This window comes from Bos taurus, chromosome 29 (assembly GCF_002263795.3).
Source record: "Bos taurus isolate L1 Dominette 01449 registration number 42190680 breed Hereford chromosome 29, ARS-UCD2.0, whole genome shotgun sequence".
NCBI lineage: Eukaryota > Metazoa > Chordata > Mammalia > Artiodactyla > Bovidae > Bos > Bos taurus.
The window spans coordinates 8291679-8313525 of NC_037356.1; the positions used below are offsets into that span (position 1 = coordinate 8291679).

Sequence of the window (21847 nt, forward strand, 5' to 3'; positions counted from 1 at the left end):
CTCAGTTGTGTCCGACTCTTGGCGACCCCATGGACTGCAGCCCACCAGGCTCCTCCGTCCGTGGGATTTTCCAGGCAAGAGTACTAGAGTGGGGTGCCATTGCGTTCTCCAGCACATAGTAAATACTCAATAATAAATATTTTCTGAATGAAAAAAAAAAATTAACCACTAACTATGCTATCACTATAGCAGATAGAAAAATGAAAGAGAAAGAGGAACATGGCAGAACTGAGAACTCAGCGCCAATCCAAACTCCCAATGCATGGCCTGTGGTGATGAGGTGAGCTGCGTGATGAAAAAGGGATTTGCCTCTCACCCCTCACTTCCTGGTGAGGCACCACAGTGTAGAACGGAGCATCCCAAAAGGTGTGTCCACCACACACGACTGAACAGTGCGACTAGGTCCTAATCCCCTCCCAACTTGGGCCTCACATCGCGGGGGTGCCAGGGCAACCTTCGAGGTGCCCCGGGCGTCAGGCTGCATTGTCTCCAGCTGTAAGCGGCCTCAGTCATTTACCCCCACAATGCTGGAAAGACACACACTACCATTTTATATGTATGGCATGATGTCACAAAGATTGGGAAGTACTGGTCAAGTCAGCTTGACCAAGAAATGAAGAGAACAGGCTCTGAGGTTACAGAGATCCCAACTCAAACCTAAGCTCTGTTTGCTTCCAGGTGTATAGTCCCTGGCAAGTCACTTAACCTCTCAAAGTCTGTTTCCTCACGTGTAAAATGGAGGAATTATCAGTAGCTACCCTAGTAGGAGAGAATTAACCCAATTCTGTTTATAAAGCACTTAGTGCAGTGCCTAGTACATAGGAAGCACTCAGGGAATATTAGCCAGCTATTCCTATCTCTTTTTTCATCAGAGTCTCACTATTCACAGATTTCTCCAACTGCAATAAAGGGACAGACTGGCTCTGAAACAATGAGAGACACAGGCTAGTATGGTGGGGTTTATTTGTTTATATCTTTGGCCAATGCACTCAGCTTCAGCTCAGTTCAGTTCAGTCGCTCAGTCGTGTCCAACTCTTTGTGACCCCATGAACTGCAGCATGCCAGGCCTCCCTGTCCATCACCAACTCCCGGATTTACCCAAACCCATGTCCATTGAGTCAGTGATGCCATCCAGCCATCTCATCCTCTGTCGTCCCTTTCTCCTCCTGTCCTCAATCTTTCCCAGCATCAGGATCTTTTCCAGTGAGTCAGCTCTTTGCATGAGATGCCCAAAGTATTGGAGTTTCAGCTTCAACATCAGTCCTTCCAATGAACACCCAGGACTGATCTCCTTTAGGATGGACTGGTTGGATCTCCTTGCAGTCCAAGGGACTCTCAAGAGTCTTCTCCAACACCACACTTCAAAAGCATCAATTCTTCAGCGCTCAGCTTTCTTCACAGTCTAACTCTCACATCCATACATGACTACTGGAAAAACCATAGCCTTGACTAGATGGACCTTTGTTGACAAAGTAATGTCTCTGCTTTTCAATATGCTGTCTAGGTTGGTCATAACCTTCCTTCCAAGGAGTAAGCATCTTTTAATTTCATGGCTGCAATCACCATCTGCAGTGATTTTGGAGCCCAGAAAAATAAAGTCAGCCACTGTTTCCACCGTTTCCCCATCTATCTGCCATGAAGTGATGGGACCGGATGCCATGATCTTAGTTTTCTGAATGTTGAACTTTAAGCCAACTTTTTCACTCTCCTCTTTCACTTTCATGTATAGGACCTTAGTTCCCTGACAAGGGATGGAACCCAGGCCCCTGGCTGTGAACCTGCCAAGTTCTAATCACTAGATTGCCAGAGAATTCTCCAGTATGGTGGATTTTTTTTAAATCACAGGAGCTTGTATGCAATTCCCATGTAAAATTCTTAATATGTGACTCCTTCAAAACTGATAACATTTAGATAAATTTCTCTTCTTCAGAGTCATCAAAATCATCTCTCTCACTACTGTGTTATTAGCTCTTCCCGTAAAAATTGAAAACTTTTCCCATTTATGCTACATACCCAGAAATCTGACTTCCTGCACTGTATTTCCTACAGAAAAGTATTACAAATGTGTGAGAATATAGACAGGGTCAACTTAGCATACACTAGCATGTAAAAATTGCTTTATGCTCCAAATAGAACTGAGCACTGAAAGCAAGTATGATGTGCCTAAAATGCGGCCTGTTTCGTCCCTCTCACTTTGTAGATGATCCTTTACAGAGACGACCCAACTGACAGGTGAAAAAAAATGGGAAGAAGACACTGGAAAGGAGAGATATGCTGAATCTAAACCAAAGGTTCAACAGCCAAGAACAGGGAATGTAGTTAGATTTGTAGGGTTAGAAATGGGGCAAGAGGTCAAGATCCAGGGCGGATCTGGACATTTTTAACCAGTAAAAACAGTTAAGTCCAAAGGAATTACGATTTGGAAAGAATTTTCAGACAAAACAGAACTTATACAAGGTACATGTAATCTGCCTAATATCTATTTAATTCATGTATGGAACAAGAAAGATAATATTGGACTGCTGGAATGACATTAAGCAGAGCAGAATTAAAACTTGTATTCAGTAAGCTAAAAAAGAGACTTGTGAGGAGATAATGTTTTAGACACACAATAAAATTCTAGTCAATCTCTTTTATGACAACAGCTGTTCAAAACATTCCAATTTCTGCTTCATGTCAGAGTTTCATATTTCAATTGTAGCTTACTATTGCTGTGGCAAATTTGATTTGAAAAATAAGAATGTAAAACCTACATTCTGTAAAGGGTTTCAGACTCATCTTATGAATTTCTAAGTGCTTCACAGCTTAAAAAAAAAAAAACAACCCCCTTTTACAAATCTCTTTGGAAATCTAGTCTATTTTTTCCCCAACAAAATGAACTTCAATACTATAGAAACAAAATATTACCCTCAAAGGTAATAAACAGATTAAAATTTAAGATGTTTGTGATTTCCTACATGAAATTAATATATCTTAAGTTTAGAAGATTGAATTTAAATGACAGTTGAGTATATTCAGTGAGTTTAAGCCTGGAAATACACCACAGAGTTTAAATAATTGAAAAAAAAAATCCTTTTTTTGTACAAACTGCTCTTTAAATAAAGTGTCAATACATATTTGTTTATGTTTCATAAAGGCAGCAGTGATCGATTCACGATAAAAGATCAGAGATGATTATAGGTATGTACTAACATAGAACACTTTCCTCTTAAGAAATTATTAACAATGTAAAAGGAACTACTAACATAAATTTAACTCCATTGTAAAATACTAGTCATACACACATTTATCACACTAAAAACGACATACTGAATATTTAATGTTAAGCACCATAGTGCAACACTAGTTATTTCCTTGACATTTTGTATTACAACAAAAAAAGCAAAAAACAAACAAAACCAAAAAGAAAAGAAAAAGGATGAGAAGTGGGGAGGGAGGGGAGAAGAGAGGGCGAAAGAGAGAGGCTGAAACACAGAGACAGAAAGCACAGCCATCTGACTACAAAGTAGCTTTTATCCTCCTTTCTGGCTTTAAATCTAGTCACAGGAAAGGAATTTCAAAGATTTCTAATAGCAGCAATCAGAAATATTTATAATTTAAAATAGAAAGATGAATAACCCCATGAGACAGAATTTCTCAACTAGTTAAAACTATTTCATACACAAACCCCAAAATATGCAATAATGACATTTTGAAGGAGTTCCTATCTTCCTTAATTTCTAGGTCTTTCTGTTTAATTTCCCCCTCAAAAAGGCTTTCCATAACAGTGTAGTATTTAAGGGTACATGGGGGAAAAAAAAAAACCCTGAATCTTTGTATTTAACAGTAGAAAAATAACTGACTCTTTGCCACGTTTCTTACATAAATTTCAAAATATTCAGCTGTTTTGAAATAATTTATGGTATTTAAAGTAAACTATGCAAAATTTTACTTCTGCTTCTTTTCCGAACCACTAAAACAAATCACAAAAGTCCTCATTTTCTCACCAGGAAAGTGATGATGGTGTGGCGCATAACCTCTAATTTGCCACTTACTCTAAAGTTCATGATCCTCTGAAATATTAAGTATTGGTATTACTCACTTGAGAGAAAAATACTTTTATGAAATTTTGCAACATATAAAATTAACTGAAAAGAACACTGAATCAGCATATATTCCATGAATTCTTGAACCTCAGTTACTTTGGGACTAGAATCAATAAGCATCAAGATACATGTAAAAGATATAAACTGGCTTCTATTGCAAAAGTATGACTCTGAAGTTTGGCTCTGCTAGGATAAATAAAAAGCCAAAGAAAAACAAATTTTTTAAATAGAAACCAAATCTTGAGGACTTCAACCCACTGAGAAATTCTCAAAGAATGGAAAAGAGGTCAGTGATGATAATAGTGCAGAGACAAAAGACGCTAGTAAATATTTTTTAACTGTGCTCTTTACATTAAAAATTCTCTTATGCAATCACCACTTAAAAGATTACCTTTAATAAAGTAAACTTATCTTAGATTCTCTCTTTTCTCTGTAAAACATTGCAACGTTCACATTGACTGCTGGAAGATAAAAGACCACCACTAAATATGACCACGTATGTCAGCGCACACTAGCTGAGTTACACACATGCCAGAAACCAGCTCTGTTTATCCCCAAATGTGTTTATGTCATTTGTATTTGTTAATGTAATTACGTAACTGACCTACATATTACATAAACCGAAAAGGAAAAAAGTTCTTTTTCCATGGAAACTGAGTTTACTGTTTTGGAAAGCTAATACCTTATAAGTATGATTTATACAACAAAAACAACTCAGAACTCCAGCTGGGGAACTCAAACAAAATGCCTTGGTAAATGAGCAGATAATTTGTGGGTGCGAGGTTGAAATGAAGTACTTAACGTACACATGTGTGGGTATCTTGGAGATGCTGTTAGTAGAAACAAATCTCACGGTGCTGCCATGAGGACAGCTTACCCTGAATAGCTTCTGTCCCCTCAGCCTGGACATCAGTATGAATACATGCACAGCCGAATTGCCCTAACTGACCCACAGGCCTACAGTGAGACACAGGATTGACCCAGCCAACTTGCTTGTTCCATGGCACTACAATTTTACGGCTGCTGTTTACATATTAGATGACTGACACAACACTGTGCCAGGAAAAACTATTAATAGCATACAGAGCTCCTACAAATCAGCACAAAAAACTAAAAAATAAAGAATGGGAAGAGGGATGCAATCAAAACGACAAACCAATGAAGACACATTCCAGCTCACTAGTCATCAGGGAAATATATAGCAAGGCAGAAATGAGGCATTACCTTTTAGATTATTTGATTGATAAGGTAAACATCATCGACAGGAACTAATACTGGGAATCAACAAGTACTCTTGGAGGGTAAGTAGATCCGTAGAGCCTTGTAGGGCTTACCAGGTGGTGCTAGGGGTAAAGAATCTGCCTAGTAATACAGCAGACAGAAGAGATAAAGGTTCAATCCCTGGGTCAGGAAGATCCCCTGGAGGACAGCATGGCAACCCACTCCAGCATTCTTACCCGGAGAATCCCATAGACAGAGGAGCCTGGCGGGCTACAGTCCATAGGGTTGCAAACAGCAGGATACAACTGAAGTGACTTAGCATGCAGGCAGGCACATAGTGCCTTTTACGACGGACTATCTGGCAAGATTTGTCAAAACTAAATACATACAGCATATCTGACCCAGAGAATACATTTGTAGGTAGCTGCCCAACCTACAGAAACACTAGAACATGCATACAAAGATATTTTTAACAGAATGTTCACAGTTGCACAGTTTGTGACTGGTTGAAAAACTACAATCAGTATAAAATTTAATAGGACTTAAAATACTATATAAAGGTTTATAAAATTTTTTGCAGCAATTAAAAACAATGAGGTACATCCATAGACAGTGATATACAGAGAGAACCTTAAGATATACTATTAAATAGAAAAATACTGAAGGAAATACGTAATATGTGATCCTATTTTTTAAAAAATAAATAGAGCCATAGATTTGTATTAAAAAAATTCTGGCAGGATATATGCCAAAATGTTAAGATGGTTTCAAATGAAATAAGAAGCAGGAAGAGGCAGTTGGATAATGGGGGAAGAACTTTCACGTTTTACTATACGCTTTGATGCTATCTGAAGTTTTTGAAAGAACTTAGTAGCGTATTACTTGCACAATTAACACATTCTTTAAAAACAGAGGAGACGTGTTAAGTTTTAGATCAGAAAAGTCTCTCATCAACTCACCTACTGAATAACAGACTCATCATTTTTACCCTACGTAGATAATTTGCAGTTAAAATTGGGATGAAAAAGTAAACTACATATTAAAGTGCTAGAAGAAGTTGATGCTGAGAAGAAAGTTAAGACAGAGAAAAGGAAACCTCATAATCTTTAGGCACCTAAAGTGATTCTATGAAGAACTGTTTTCTATTTCAACTGAGGAAAGGACTTCAGGGTAAGCCTATTCCCTTTTATTAGAGACTGTGGGATATTTGGGGGAAACGTTCTGACCCTACATGCTATGAACCACTAAAACTGGTGTATAAGAGAAGAAGAGAGGGACTTCTCTGGTGGTGTAGTGGATAAGAATCAGCCCGTCAACGCAGGGAACAGGGGTCTGATTCCAGGCCAGGAAGATTCCACGTGCTCCGAAGCAATTCAGCCCGCGCACCACAGCCACTGAGCCTGAGCGCCTAGAGCTTGTGCTCAGCAACAAGAGAAGTCCCCGCAAAGAGAAGCTGCAACTGAGAGCGGCCCCTGCTCGCTGCAACTACAGAAAGCCCACACACGCCAACAAAGACTCAGGGCAACCAGAAACATTTTTTAAATAATTTTTTTTTAAAGGAGAGGCAGAGGGATTAAATACTCAGATTCTTTTTCAGTTACAGATTTTAAGGGAGATTTTTATCGTTTATTTCTTGATGTGACTTAACAGCGCTGCGACTCAGAATGTGACCCCAGTGCTAGCAGCCCTGGCATCACCTGGGAGCTAAGAAATGCAGGCGCTAACACCCCAGCTCAGATCTGCTGAATCATAATCTGCATTTTTAATAAGATTCCCCAAATGATCTGTATGCACAGTGAAGTTTGAGAACTCCTTTATAGCCGCTGGGGCTTCCCTGATAGCTCAGTTGGTAAAGAATCCGCCCCCAGTGAAGGAGACCTGGGTTCAATCCCTGGGTTGGGACAATCCCCTGGAGAAGGGAAAGGCGACCCACTCCAGTATTCTGGCCTGGAGAATTCCATGGACTGTACAGTCCATGGAGTCGCAAAGAGTCGGACACAACTGAGCGGCTTTCACTTTCACTTACAGCCCTTACAGTTGTGACTTGTGACAGTTTACATTTACATTTGTAACAGTTCATGTCCCTTGAACTCTAACAAGTACGTGCTTCAGAATCAGTAAAAGAAATATTTGATAACAAAACCTTTCTTTCCCATCCTTATAGGTACTATTTCTGCTTTTCCAAATAATAATAAAAAAGCAACAAATTTTTGAGGCCTATATTCTTTCAAGGTGAAAGCCACATTAGTCCAGGTCCCTCTCATTCACACAATTCTTCTAATAATAAAATGTAATAGAAGGCTATAAGAGAGGTAAGCTAAAATCCCAAAGGCAGAGATAATAACTTCAATTAAGTGATGAAAAACTTGAATGATGTTTAAATTGTTGCTGCTGCTGCTAAGTCACTTCAGTCGTGTCCGACTCTGTGCAACCACATAGACAGCAGCCCACCAGGCTTCCCCATCCCTGGGACTCTCCAGGCAAGAACACTGGAGTGGGTTGCCATTTCCTTCTCCAATGCAGGAAAGTGAAAAGTGAAAGTGAAGTCGCTCAGTCGTTTCCGACTCTTCGCGACCCCATGGACTGCAGCCTACCAGGCTCCTCCGTCCATGGGATTTTCCAGGCAAGAGTACTGGAGTGGGGTGCCATTGCCTTCTCCGTTTAAATTGTTAGGTCCCAGGTAATTTCCATAGGATTGGCCAACTGTAATGAATCTCCCTACATGATTCACACCAGTAGAAACACGATTCATACCAGGAGATAACTGCTGGTGATTTTACACGATGAGGTGAGTCTCATCTTTCTTAAGAATCCCGGAAAATATCTTATAATGATCCCCTGCAAGGAAGGCTCATCTAAAATATAAGAATTTGGAATGATCCAATCCAAAAGGCATTTTTTAACACTCAAGGAAGAAACAGAAGTCAAGATAGCAATTATGATTCTGATACTAGAGCTTGATGTTTTTGTGATAGAAGAAATCAGACAAGATAAGCTCAATTGCTCTCCATCATGTAACTCTGAATATCATTCTTCCTCTGAACATGCCTAAGGAGCTCAAAAACCGTAAGAATTACATACTCCATTTCAGTGAACAAATCACTTCAGAAAGCATTTCAGGGCAGCTGGAATTCACAGGTCCTGGACGGTAACAAGCAACTTACCCTCTAAGGCCTGAGGACCCAAGGCTATGTTCTTTTACTCTGCATTTTAGGACGACAGGAACACGACAAACCAGCCAGCGCTCAGTCACCAGCAAGGCCCCACCAGGACAAAGGGGCTCTGTGATTGACAAGAGGATACAAAACAGGGGGAGACCCACTTTTTCCTTCCTCTAGGGAAGACTCTGGCTGAAATTTTAGAACTTAAAAGCTTCTCCCATTTCCACTAGCTCACCTTGCAAGTAAACACCTTCCTGGTTCAGTGACTCAGTCACACATTGAAACAGAATCTGTGCTGAAAATTGATAATGGTAGAAAAATATTGTTTTACTGTGAATTTCAGCTCATGACAGCTGTGATGTCCCAGTAAGCTGTCACTGAACTAGCGTAGCATGAAAAGCAGTCTCCATACATGGATGTGTTATTTGAAGCTGTAAGGATACAGACTGGAATAAATCCAAATATTCCCAGTTTTCACTATCTGTGATTTTGTTTTAAGAAACATCTACAACAGATCATGAAAGAGGAAAAATACGATATGATATTATACAAATATTTCAATTTACTTCTACGCTCTGCTACTCATTTCAATAATTTTCTATGTCAAGAGCAGTGATTTTGAAACACCACCCCCAAAATAAACAGAAAATACAGCAAAATTCTTCTTTAAAATATCATCAATATCAATATGTAATCAAATATAATCTATGAAATATATACCCAAAATATAATCAGGTTGGGATGTGATAATTTATATTTTCAAAGACTGTAAATATAATTTCCATTCAAACTAAAATGGAATGTATTAGCAGTGGACTTCATAGATATTTAAAGTGCATTCTGGTGATCACTTTAAATATTCTGGTGATGTATGACGTTTTATTTTGATAAGTAGTAATGCATCAGACTTACACTTGAGAATATATTCACTAAAAGCCGAAACATTTCAGGCAAATAAATTTATTTCCATTCTCCAATTTTGTTTTCCTCCAATCAATAAGCATGTTTGTTATTATACCTCTGCATATATTTCTGAAATCAGTCTTCATTGGCAATCTTATAAGACTTTTTAAAAACTGTACTCTTCCAGTGTTCAGTTCAGTTTTGTTCAGTCGCTCAGTCGTGTCCAACTCTTTGTGACCCCATGAATCACAGCACACCAGGCCTCCCTGTCCATCACCAACTCCCAGAGTTCACTCAAACTCACGTCCACCGAGTCGGTGATGCCATCCAGCCATTTCATCCTCTGTCATCCCCTTCTCCTCCTGCCCCCAATTCCTCCCAGGATCAGGGTCTTTTCCAATGAGTCAACTCTTCGCATGAGGCGGCCAAAATATTGGATTTCAGCTTCAGCATCAGTCCCTCCAATGAACACCCAGGACTGATCCCCAGATGTTACTACCAAGTAAAAGTGCTTTGGACAGCAAGGAGATCAAACCAGTCAATCCTAAAGGAAACCCTGAATACTCATTGGAAGGACTGGCACTGAAGCTGAAGCTCCAATATTTTGGTCACCTGATGCAAACAGCCGACTCATTAGAAAAGACACTATCTGGGATGGATTGAGGGCAGAAGGAGAAGATGGCATCAGTAGATGAGATGGCTGGATGGCATCACCGATGCAGTGGAGATAAACCTGGGCAAACTCTGGGAGATGGTGAGGGACAGGGAGGCCTGGCATGCCATAGTTCATGGGGTTGCAAAGAGTTGGACACAACTGAGCGACTGAATAACAACCAAGTAGAAAAACACCCAAACTCATAAGTACCAAAGGCAAATTTCAGCCTTATTAGGACAGTGTTGTAATAATGATCTCATACATGTCTGTGGCTTCCACTGTAGCTTCCTCATTGCTACCTGTCTAATTCTAAAGGGTCTCAGAACTAAGAATATGCATATTTTAAACTGCAGTTCTGACAATTCTGGAAAGAGAGGTGGCAAGCTTTGCAGTTCACGGGTCCGTCATCCTCCATGGGAGCACTCCTCCCTAAGGTACACCTTAGAACAAGACAAGTCTCCTGATGCTCTCTCTCAGTACATGCCTATGTGCCCACAAAAGCAGTAACATCCCTGAGAGGTGACACCCGGAGGAAAGCAATGCTTTTCACACGAGAAACACCATGCCACTGTGCAACAAAGATCTATTTCCAAGTCAGATTTTTTCAAATAATAGCTTAATTGATAAAATTAGCATACAACTCACTATTCAAAGGGTATCATTCAATGAGTTATTAATATATGCACAGAATTGTGTTGCCATTATCATAATTACTTTTAGAATATTTTTAGCACCATAAAAAGGAAATACCAATTAGTAGTCATTCCCCATAAGTCCCCTAGCCACAGGCAACACAAATCTACTTTCTATCTCTCTGGATTTGCCTATTCTGGACATTTCCTATTGATGGAATTATACAATATATAATCTTTATAGTTCAGAATTAAATAATAAATATAGCTAACATTTACTGAGAGTTTACAGTGTGGCAGTCATTTAATACTCCCAGTAAGCCCATGAGGTAAGCATTGTTATTATCACCACTTTAAGATGAAAAACCTGAGGCCCAGAGAGGCTGAGCAACTGATCCATGATCACAAAGAACTTAGATGGACTGGGGGTCTGAACTGACACCGTCTGGCTCCAGAGTTCATGCGTTTAACCAACGCTGCTATCCTAGAGTACCCCTTCATTAGCTCGAGGAAAACTCCAGTAGAAAATACTGGAAACAAAGAGCCAGGCATGAAGACAACAGTGAATTGCAGCGCTCCTTATAACTGGTAAAACAAGCAGGTAAAACTTAATCGCTTCCAATCTGAGTGCTTGTATCAGCAAAGTCCAGTCTAAGAACTTTCTATGATCAGTAAGAAATGTCATTTGTACTCATGAAAATAAAGTTGCAACAAGTTTTTGAAAGGCAACTGACCACTTCTGACCTGATTGTGTCCCATTAAGTCCTTACTTTAGTACCTGCATTTTCAGTTCACACCATTTCTCCATTTGCTATTACCGCTTGCCTTCTAACAAAGTCAATAAACATTTATGTATGTTAAAATTTTTTGAGCAGTTTCTTTATCTAGGCATGGGTATCTCAGAGGCTAACAGGCAAAAAGTGAAAATAGACTTGCCACAACTTTCATCCACAGATGGAGGCCATTCACTGAAGAGGGAGAATAATTTTCTCCTCCCAAAAATAAAGTCAGATAACAGTCATAAGCTTTGCATTCTCAGAGGAAGTGATTCACAACGTTTATGAACCCATGTTTTCTATTTGCTTTGAAGAAAGCAACATTCTCCATACTGTCTCTGTTCATAAGACAGGTTTTGTATTTTTTGCTAAGCTGACTGGTTTTATTTTCCAATTAGTTAGTACCTTGTTTCACCTGAATGTATCTTTTGAGGAACACTGGTTTCACAAGTCCATGTCGACTCACTAACTAATTTATCTTTCAGGAATGACAATGAATTCAGGAAGCCATAAAAAGCACTAGATTTTTCTATTTCCTATTATTTCTATCTATCAGTCCTCTTTCACTTAAACTGTGTGAAGCCTTCAAACAGAGCTTCAGTTTCCTCCTGGTTGGTTGTTTATCGTGATATCTCTCAGATAAGTCGGTTTCACAATCTAGCTATGTATGTAGACATTTTGGACTGGATCCTATACCACTTCTCTTTTTTTCCCATTCCCCAATGTGCCAATCTCTCTTGCTTGGCAATCTTCTTTTATCCACGTAAGCTTTCTCATAATCTAGTTTCTCTTGATGGGCTTCGCAGGTGCTTATGGTAAAGAATCCGCCTGCCAATGCAGGAGATATAAGAGGCGTGGGTTTGATCCCTGGGTCGGGAAGATCCCTTGGAGGAGGGCATGGCAAACCACTCCAGTATTCTTTCCTGGAGAATCCCATGGACAGAGGAGCCTGGTGGGGTTACTGTCCACGGGATCGCAAAACGTCAGACATGACTGAAGCGACTGAGCATGTACACACCATCTCTCTTACCTCAATAGATAAATAAAGAAGGAAAACAAAAGAAAAACCCTTAATCCTATAACAATTTCCCCAGCTTTCTCCTCTGAAACTCATTCTGCTTCGACACCTCACATTTTTTACGTGTTTTTTGGTTGTGCAGTGCAGCTTGTGGAATCTTGAGTTCTCTAACGAGGGACTGACCTCAGGGCCTCGGAAGTTAGAGCTTGGAGTCCTACCCACTGGACTGCCGTTTTCTTTTCTTTATTTGAAAAATGTTTCCCAACTGTATTGAGAAATAACTGACAGATATCACTGTATTTAAAAGTATATAACATGGCACATTTATTTCTCAATCTATTATTTCAACTCAACTACAGAAATTTCTCAACAGGTCACCACTGAAATTTCTCAACCAGGTTGCTAGAGGAAAACGAACACATCTTTAACCTTTACCTTACTGGATAAATCTACAGCATTAACAGTAAATATAGTTTCATTCCTCAAATTCTCTATTTTAATTAACTATCTTCCCTAAGTTTAAAAACAACAAACACTTCTCAACTCTATTTTTACTAAAATAACAATTACTGTGCTAGGTGCTCACATGTATTAGTCCAGCAGTCTTTCACACTGTAGCAGTTATCCATTATTGGGGCAAAACAGCTTTTAAAATAAATGAAATAAACTAGAATGGAAACTATACAAACGTTTACATGTAGTAAGGTTATATATTATTCAGGCAAATTTATGTGTGTGTATGCACAGTCCCAATTTAAAATATAGTTCTTGTTTGAGTGACATCCAAAAAAGTTGGAAAGACATTGTTTTTTATGTAATGGCCACAATCCTACCTATGAGGTCCATATAACAATTTACACTTTTTAATAATGAAAAGGTGAGGTATACGGAAATTGTATAATTTGTCCAAAGTCAAACTGCTCGTATGACAATCAAGAATAGCCTCTGTTTATCTCATGAACTCCAAATAAATGATATCTGTATTTCCCTATGTGAACGTCTTAAAAGCAACTCAATCTCAGTGTTTACAAAAGTTGTATGTAATTTCCACACATTTTCTAAAATGCTCACTTTTCAGTGTTTTGCTCTTCCTCCTGTTTTAGATAAATTTACTCTTCATCAGGTCATGACCATAACCTTCAATGATGCCCTCACCATTTCTCTGCTGAATAACTGCCTTGGTGTCTTCCCGTTATCTGGTACTATGCCCCCTCAAAACCGTAATTCACTCTCACTCAGCATCAATGATGCCCTCACCATTTCTCTGCTGAATAACTGCCTTGGTGTCTTCCCATTATCTGGTACTATGCCCCCTCAAAACCCTAATTCACTCTCACTCAGCATTGCTGGAACTGATCTCCTTGAAATAAAAATCTAATTATTTAAGACAAGTTCCCCGAAACCTGAAAGAAACTCTTAAACTCCAAATGCCATATATAATTTTCTAGATTGGATTTTTGTGTCATTTTAAATAATAATTTAAAAATACAGAAACTTACTGATATTTAAAGGGTTTTTCAAAAATCAGTAAACGGCCGAAAGACCCAAATCAAAAGTTTTTACTAGTTGTTATTTCAAAGATATTAAGTTTATGTAAACAGATTCAAGGACAATCAGAAACATCTTTCACTCAAGAACTGTAGGTTGTCCAATCAATAAATAGTGTCGCTTTCTAAAAAAAAAAAAAATCTACATCCATATGTTGAGACTAATGAAATATTACAGTTTATTAATGTTGGCCTTCACAGAGTAGGCCTCCACAAATTCATGGAATAGCAGTCATCAAAACTGTTCCTAAATATGTATAAAACACAACCACAATAAACTTTAATTTGCACTGGTTTTTAACTAAAAATCCAATGTTTATAGCAGATTAACATATGTCTGCTGTGAATCAGTCATATATAGTCTGTAGATTATCTGCTATGACAACAAGTCTGAGCTGTTCAATCTACATGTTTAAACAAATTGTTGGATTTGTTGCTGCCTTTGCATAGGCAGAAAGAATTTCTAGCTAGGTACTCACTAAGATGGGATCAAAGTTGTCATAATACGCTTTATGATACAATTTTAAATTAAAGAAAAATGAAATTGGATTACTTCATTTTAAAAAAATATTAATGTTTTTAATACACAGATCACTATTGTTGACAATAAAACAGGTAAAATAACGTTTAAAAGTTGTGAGTAGGATTAAGCATAGTAGTTTTGTTGCACTGTCCGTCTTATTGTTGATTTTCTCCTTTGTTTCTCAAAACAAGAAAGAGCGAGTGGTTCAAAAGAAACTCTTTATTTTCTCCACACTGACTGTTGGGAAGATCCTAAGCAAGCCTGAATCAATAATTATGATAAACCCTTTTACTTGAAAAAAAAAATACATTTCTTTAACCACAAATACACTCTTGGAAGTAAAGAAATACCTTAAAGAGATGCATTTGACAAAACAGTCTTTGACAAAACAGTCTATCAAGTTTTCAAGTACGACTTCTTTTTTTTTTTTTTCGAGTACGACTTCTGCTTGGTCTGAATTGATAGTGACAGACATGCTCTCAGGCAAAGTTATGACAGTAACATACAAAATAATATAATGCTTAAACAAAAAAGGCACAGTCGTTATGAATAATGCCCACTGGAACCGTATAGCGAGGCTTTTTCTTTCAAAACACTCTTTAAAATATTGTACGCTGATTCATATCAACTGACAGCTGGATGGCCAACTGGCTAAGAACTGGAACAAGACTAGAACTTTCTGTTCACATAGTACCTTCCCTCCACCCACACCTGTGAAATGCTCCCAGAATTTCATTCGAATGTAAGCTTTATTTCTGGGGTACCAATTAAAAATCAAGACCACCATGTATGATGGGGTTTTTAAAGTGTCTTTAATACTAACTTCTCATTTTGGTATTAAATTCTTATTTAAATGCTTCCTTCTCTGCAATCACCCTCTGTGTTTTTTCATCCTTCTAACTTTATTGAGGCTTTCAATGGCTAAATCAAAGATCTTTCTTGGTAAAGGTCACATTGTGCTTGAAAATATATGGGTTATTTTCAAATACCTTTTGATATTGATTTCTAACATAATTTCACAGTGACAAGAGAACAGACTCTGTATGACTTCAATACCTTTAGACCATGAAATTTTTATACCTTGTTTTATGTCCCTGGATATGTTCCAGTGTCTCCTAGTTTATAGTCTATGGGAACTTGAATAGAATTTGTAGCCTACTGTTGTGTGAAAGCTGTATAAATCTTAATTATGTTTAATTGATTCAGTGTTTTTCAGGCTTACTATATCCTTCGACCTTTCTGTATATTCATTCTATTAATTTTTGAGAGTTTGATATTGAAACTCCAACTAAAAATTTTAATTTATCTACTTAAAAAAATAACTGTAATATATAGTGGAAATGTATGTAACTCTTCTGTATTTTCCAAGTTTCCTGTAAATATGATATCATACTTTTATAATTAAAAAAAAATAAAAAAGATAAAAAGAGATCATCATGTATGGGATAACGTGAAAAGACCTATACCTATAAAATAACTAAGAGCTATGCAAAAGTGATATTTTCACTACATATTTTAATAACCATGGTTTCAATACTATGAACACTCTGTTGTTTTTAAGTAAATTCACTTTGTAACTATCACATCCTATGTCACTTTAAGAAAACACTTATGGAACTACTTCCTAAGTTCTTTCTTTAAAAAAACATAAAATTGGCAAATTTTCTCTGTATTGAAATGGGGTCTCATTTCCCTTTTTCCCATTTATGGGTTAGGATAAAAACACAAGTTGACTCATTTCTAACACAAAATGTTTCCCTTATCCTCTTCTTAGTAAAGGTTACCATAAATGGAATCATAGGGACAATATTATTTGATATTTACTGATCTAATTTTATGCAATTAGAATTAAAGTAATTGTTAATAAATGGAATAAATAAGTCCTAAGATATCTGTATTTATAATAAAGCTGAATTTCAAAAACAAAATATTCTAATACAATTGGACTTGCTAACTACTAACTTGTTTGTACATTCCAAACACATGCTAGAGTTCAGACAAACATATAATACGGTTTTCTTTGGTTGCAGTACATTATAAATGGTTTTATTTTACCATTTACCAAACTTCTTTTGTTGAGTTATTCAAACTAACTTCTGCCAAGAACACTAGGAATTTGGTGATAGTGCTCCTTTTTGGAGAAAAACAACCCCTTTCCTCAGAAAATGGAAAATGTTTATCTTGGCACTAAAACCTTGTATTGAGCCTTCTGGAAAGTATTTTAAATTGTTGTTTTTAACCTAGACTTTGTGACTGAAACAGGAAAAGGTTCCGTAGCTCTGCACCAAAATACATATTTATAGGCTTGATTTTCCTTCTACACCAAAAATACTAGTTTGATGGCAGCAGTTTTCAAAGTACAATATCCTAGGACCCTGACTAACATTGGGCCCTATCAGTATATTCAACGCAATTTTTTTTTAACCTCAAAGACTTCTGATGACTAAGAAATGTTAAATGTTGATCAAACATGCTGTCTTAAAGTGCCATATTGGGAAGGACTGTTTCACTTAACAACCTGGGTTTGGTAGGAATTCTCACAAACAAAAAAAACTTTACTTGATATTGTACTTTCCTCCTATGCATGCCAAGAAAAGATACGTTTCTAAGTTTTTATCTTTTTTTTAACATCTCTCCCACTAGGTATCTTCAGATTAGACAGAGGATAAAGATAAACTACATGAACTTGTAACACTGTCCTAATAACGCATCTAAATACAATTAAGGTTTTAGAAACTGATAAAATGAAAGTCATTGTTCTCAACTCCCATACCACACCCCGAAATTACCAAAATATAAGAAAGCGACTATAGGAGTTGTAAAATATATATGAAAGTATGTTAAAAATAGTCGGTCATATGATTTCACAAATGCCCCCAGGTAGCTGCAATGATTTCTCAGCCACTAATAACCGACATAAAATACCATGCACTCCATTATGAATAAGTCCTCCCCACCTTAAAAACTTCATCCATTTTTTTTCCTTCTAATAGCCTGTCCATCCTTTACATGAAAAATTAAAGCAACATCATCATTTTATATTTGCATATAACATTTTTATAATGTCAAAGGAAGTTAAAATTATATCACCATGCTTATCAAATATTTATTAGAACGTTCTAATAGGAAATTAGTTGTTTAAACATTCTGCTATGGTTGAACTGTCTTATTTAGGTTAAACAAAAAAGATATCTATCAAATACATCTCACTAAAATCCATAACTGTCTTTGTCAATCATTGTAAATTTTAATTTTAAAAGACTTGTACTTCCTGCTGTGATTGAATTCTGCCTAGATCATGAAAAATTAAGAAAGAAGTCTATTCAAATGAGTGTAATAAGAGTGAAACAAACAGGAATTACTGGTATTACTTCAAATGAAAGAGTGGAATCTTCCTAATCAAAAATCTTACTTCCATACTGTTTATGCAACAATGACAGACACCATATTTATTGGCATTACAATTTTGAGCCATTCTAACACTCCCCCACATTCCTGAGAGTCTCAGTGTCAATGAAAAATACAACTTTGACATCACAAACTAACTTAATGTTTTACAGACGGTGATTTGTGTGATAGGTTACCTTTGCAAAAGACTGAGATCAAGCCTTACCATCACTTTTCTCTCATTTAAATTTGAAATGTTGATTGTTTTATAAAGAGAGTGACGAGTATTTAAAATGAGGGCCAAAAAAGCAAAATTTCACTTATCAAGATCTGAGGACTATTAATTTATATATTCAGCTTTCCAAGATGAACTTATAAGCATAATCTGAAAAAAATCACATCTTCCTTCCCTCTCTTTCTCTCTTCACTAAGAAGCAGTGACTTATCTCTGACCACTCCAGAAAACAAAACAAATCAAACAAAAATTCATGTCATTTGTGGGGAATAATAATTTAGAAAACACATTAGTTATACAGATGATTTTAAACTTGCCAAGGAAGAATATTTTTTCTATTAAAGTAAATAGATAGAACATACCTGAAAAAGAACATGTACATGGCAGCTGTGATGCAGAACAAAAGGACCTATAAAAAGGAGATAATACATTACTTGCAAGAGAACACTGACATCATTTGTGTGTCTTATCAAAGCAAAATACCCACTATTAAACCTTATACCTGAAACAATGGAAAGGTGTACAAAACCAGTCATATACATATCACATTCCCTACCTTTCAAAAAGTTATATCAAGGCATAAATGAGTCTGTATATTTACACATATACAAATAAATAAAACTGCATACATTATACAATATATATGTGTGTGTATATACACATATTTAGATATATAACAATATACATACATGTGTGCATGTATATAGATTCAGTAGAGGGTAACAGGGTTCAAAAAAGAATAGCCAATTGTTAAAATTATATCTAAGAATTCCTGAAGAAGCAAGTAACCCAAGAACAAAGACAATGGCTTTTATATCGTGAAGTCAGCAGAAAAATCATAAAGCTATTTTAACTTTAATCATAAAGCTATTATTAACTATTATATCAAGATAACCAGATTTTAAAATATAAAACACAGCCCAGTTGACAACCAATTATAATCAATAAGAAAGCCCCCTAAAAATATAATCCTCCTGTATGGGATATAGACTCCTTACTAAAAAAAAAAAAAATTCCTCTAAAATCAAGCAACAGAACACACAATAAATCTGGATTAAAGAAGCTCCCTTAAAACACATCTCACTAAGCACAATATACTAAGACGTATATGAAAAGAATCCAAACCCAAGTCCTGACCAAAAGCTTAGTTATGCCAAGAAAGTGGATCTCCATAAAATTGTCTTAAATCAATAAAACAGATGTTATAAAATATGTTCCAATGTCAATAACAGCGTAAATTAAACACAAAAATTAGTGTTCTCACATCACAGACAAATGACAAGTGAATAATCATCAACTACTGTTAAAAACTGATCACAAGGAACCACAAAAACAGTTTTACAAAATAGTGTTCAGCTATTCCCAACGCAAATTGCAGTTGACCTAAGGAAAGTGTAAAAAAATTTGCTATTACAAATCAAGCTTGATAAATTTGCCACCTTGGCTTAAGATACGCATTATAAACACAAACTGAATGACTTAGAGATATAAGCCTACCAAGCCAAAAGAGGATGGGCATCATATTTCAAAGTTATAGTAATCAAAATGGTATGGTATTGGCATAAAAAAAGAAAAGAGAATGATACAGAATAAAAGGGCCCAGAAATAAACCCATGCATACATGGTCAATTGATTTATGATAAAGAAGCCAAGAATACACAATGGGGATACAACAGTCTCTTCAATAAGTGGTATTGCAAAATAGGATAGACACATGCAAAAGAATGAAGCTGGACCACTATCTAAAATCACACACAAAATTAACTGAAAATACATTACAGATTTGAATGTAAGGCCTGAAACATAAAACTCCCAGAAGAAAACATAGTTGGCAAGCTCCTAGACATAGGTCATGGTGATTTTTAAAAATCTGACACCAAAAGCAATAAAAGCAAAAATAAAGTGAGACAGTAAACTAAAAAGTTCTGAAAAACAAAGGTTCAGTTCAGTTCAGTCGCTCAGTTGTGTCCGACTCTTTGCAACCCTGTGAACTGCAGCACGCCAGGCCTCCCTGTCCATCACCAACTCCCGGAGTTCACTCAGACTCACGTCCATCAAGTCGGTGATGCCATCCATCCATCTCATCCTCTGTCGTCCCCTTCTCCTCCTGCCCCCAGTCCCTCCCAGCATCAGAGCCTTTTCCAATGAGTCAACTCTTCACATGAGGTGGCCAAAGTACTGAGCTTCAGCTTTAGCATCATTCCTTCCAAAGAACACCCAGGGCTAATCTTCAGAATGGACTGGTTGGATCTCCTTGCAGTCCAAGGGACTCTCAGGAGTCTTCTCCAACACCACAGTTCAAAAGCATCAATTCTTCGGTGCTCAGCCTTCTTCACAGTCCAACTCTCACATCCATACATGACCACAGGAAAAACCACAGCGTTGACTAGATGGACCTTTGTGGGCAAAGTAATGTCTCTGCTTTTCAATATGCTATCTAGGTTGATCATAACCTTCCTTCCAAGGAGTAAGCATCTTTTAATTTCATGGCTGCAGTCACCATCTGCAGTGACTTTGGAGCCCCAAAAAATAAAATCTGACACTGTTTCCACTGTTTCCCCATCTATTTCCCATGAAGTGATGGGACCGGATGCCATGATCTTCGTTTGCTGAATGTTGAGCTTTAAGCCAACTTTTTCACTCTCCACTTTCACTTTCATCAAGAGGCTTTTTAGTTCCTCTTCACTTTCTGCCATAAGGGTGGTATCATCTGCATATCTCAGGTTATTGATAATTACAAATGACATAATTGATAAAGGACTAAAGTCCAAAATATAAAAAGAACTCCTACAACTCAATATCAAAAGAACAAATAATCCAATTTTTAAATAGTCAGAAGATTAAATTTTTCCAAAGAAGACAAATAAATGGCCTACAAGTATATGAAAATATGCTCAACATTAGGCAAATGCAAATCAAAACCATAATACAATATCACCTAACACTTGTTAGAATGGCTATCATCAAAAAGACTAGAAATAACAAGTGTTGATGAGGAAATTAAGAAAAGGGAATCCCTGTGTACTGTTGGCAGGAAAGCAAATTGGTGCAATCACTATGGAAAACAGCATGGAGGCACTTCAAAAAAGTAAAAATAAAACTGCCATATGGTCCAGCAATTCCACATCCGAATATTTACCCAAAGAAAATGAAAACACTAACTGGAAAAGACATACGTGAAGCACTATTTACAACAGCCAAGATATGGAAACAACTGTCCATCAATAGATGAATGGATGAGTAAACCGTGGTATACACAGACACACACACACACACACAGGTGGGGGGATACTATTCAGCCATAAAAAAGAATGAAATCTTGCCAATTGCAACAATTGGAAGGACCATGAGGGCACCGTGCGTTAAGTGAAATAAGTAGGTCAGAGAAAGACAAATTCATATGATCTCTTTCACGTGCAATGTGAAGGAGGAGGAAGAAGGGAGAAAGAAGAAAGAAGAAGGAAAAAAGAGAGTGAGAAATTTGAGCTCACAGCTACCGAGAACAGATAGGTTACAGGATGCAGGAGAGTGGTGGGAGAAATGGGGCAGCTGCATTTTTTTTTTTTTTTAGTTTAAATTAATTTTTTAAAAGGATGTGTGTGTTAATCACTTAGTCATGTCTGACTCTTTGTGACCCCATGTACTTCAGCCCTCCAGACCCCTCTGTCCATGGGATACTCCAGGCAAGAATACTGGAGTGGATT

At 37.1% G+C, this 21847-nt stretch overlaps 1 protein-coding gene across 2 annotated transcripts in view; it reads right to left on the minus strand.

Moving 5' to 3' along the window:
* Nucleotides 1-21847, minus strand: part of TMEM135 (transmembrane protein 135) — a 303343-nt gene that overhangs the window by 54824 nt on the left and 226672 nt on the right. For both annotated transcript variants that reach the window (XM_024987169.2, NM_001035348.1), the window contains 1 exon segment: nucleotides 18506-18552. In XM_024987169.2, the coding sequence (XP_024842937.1) occupies nucleotides 18506-18552 (47 nt within the window).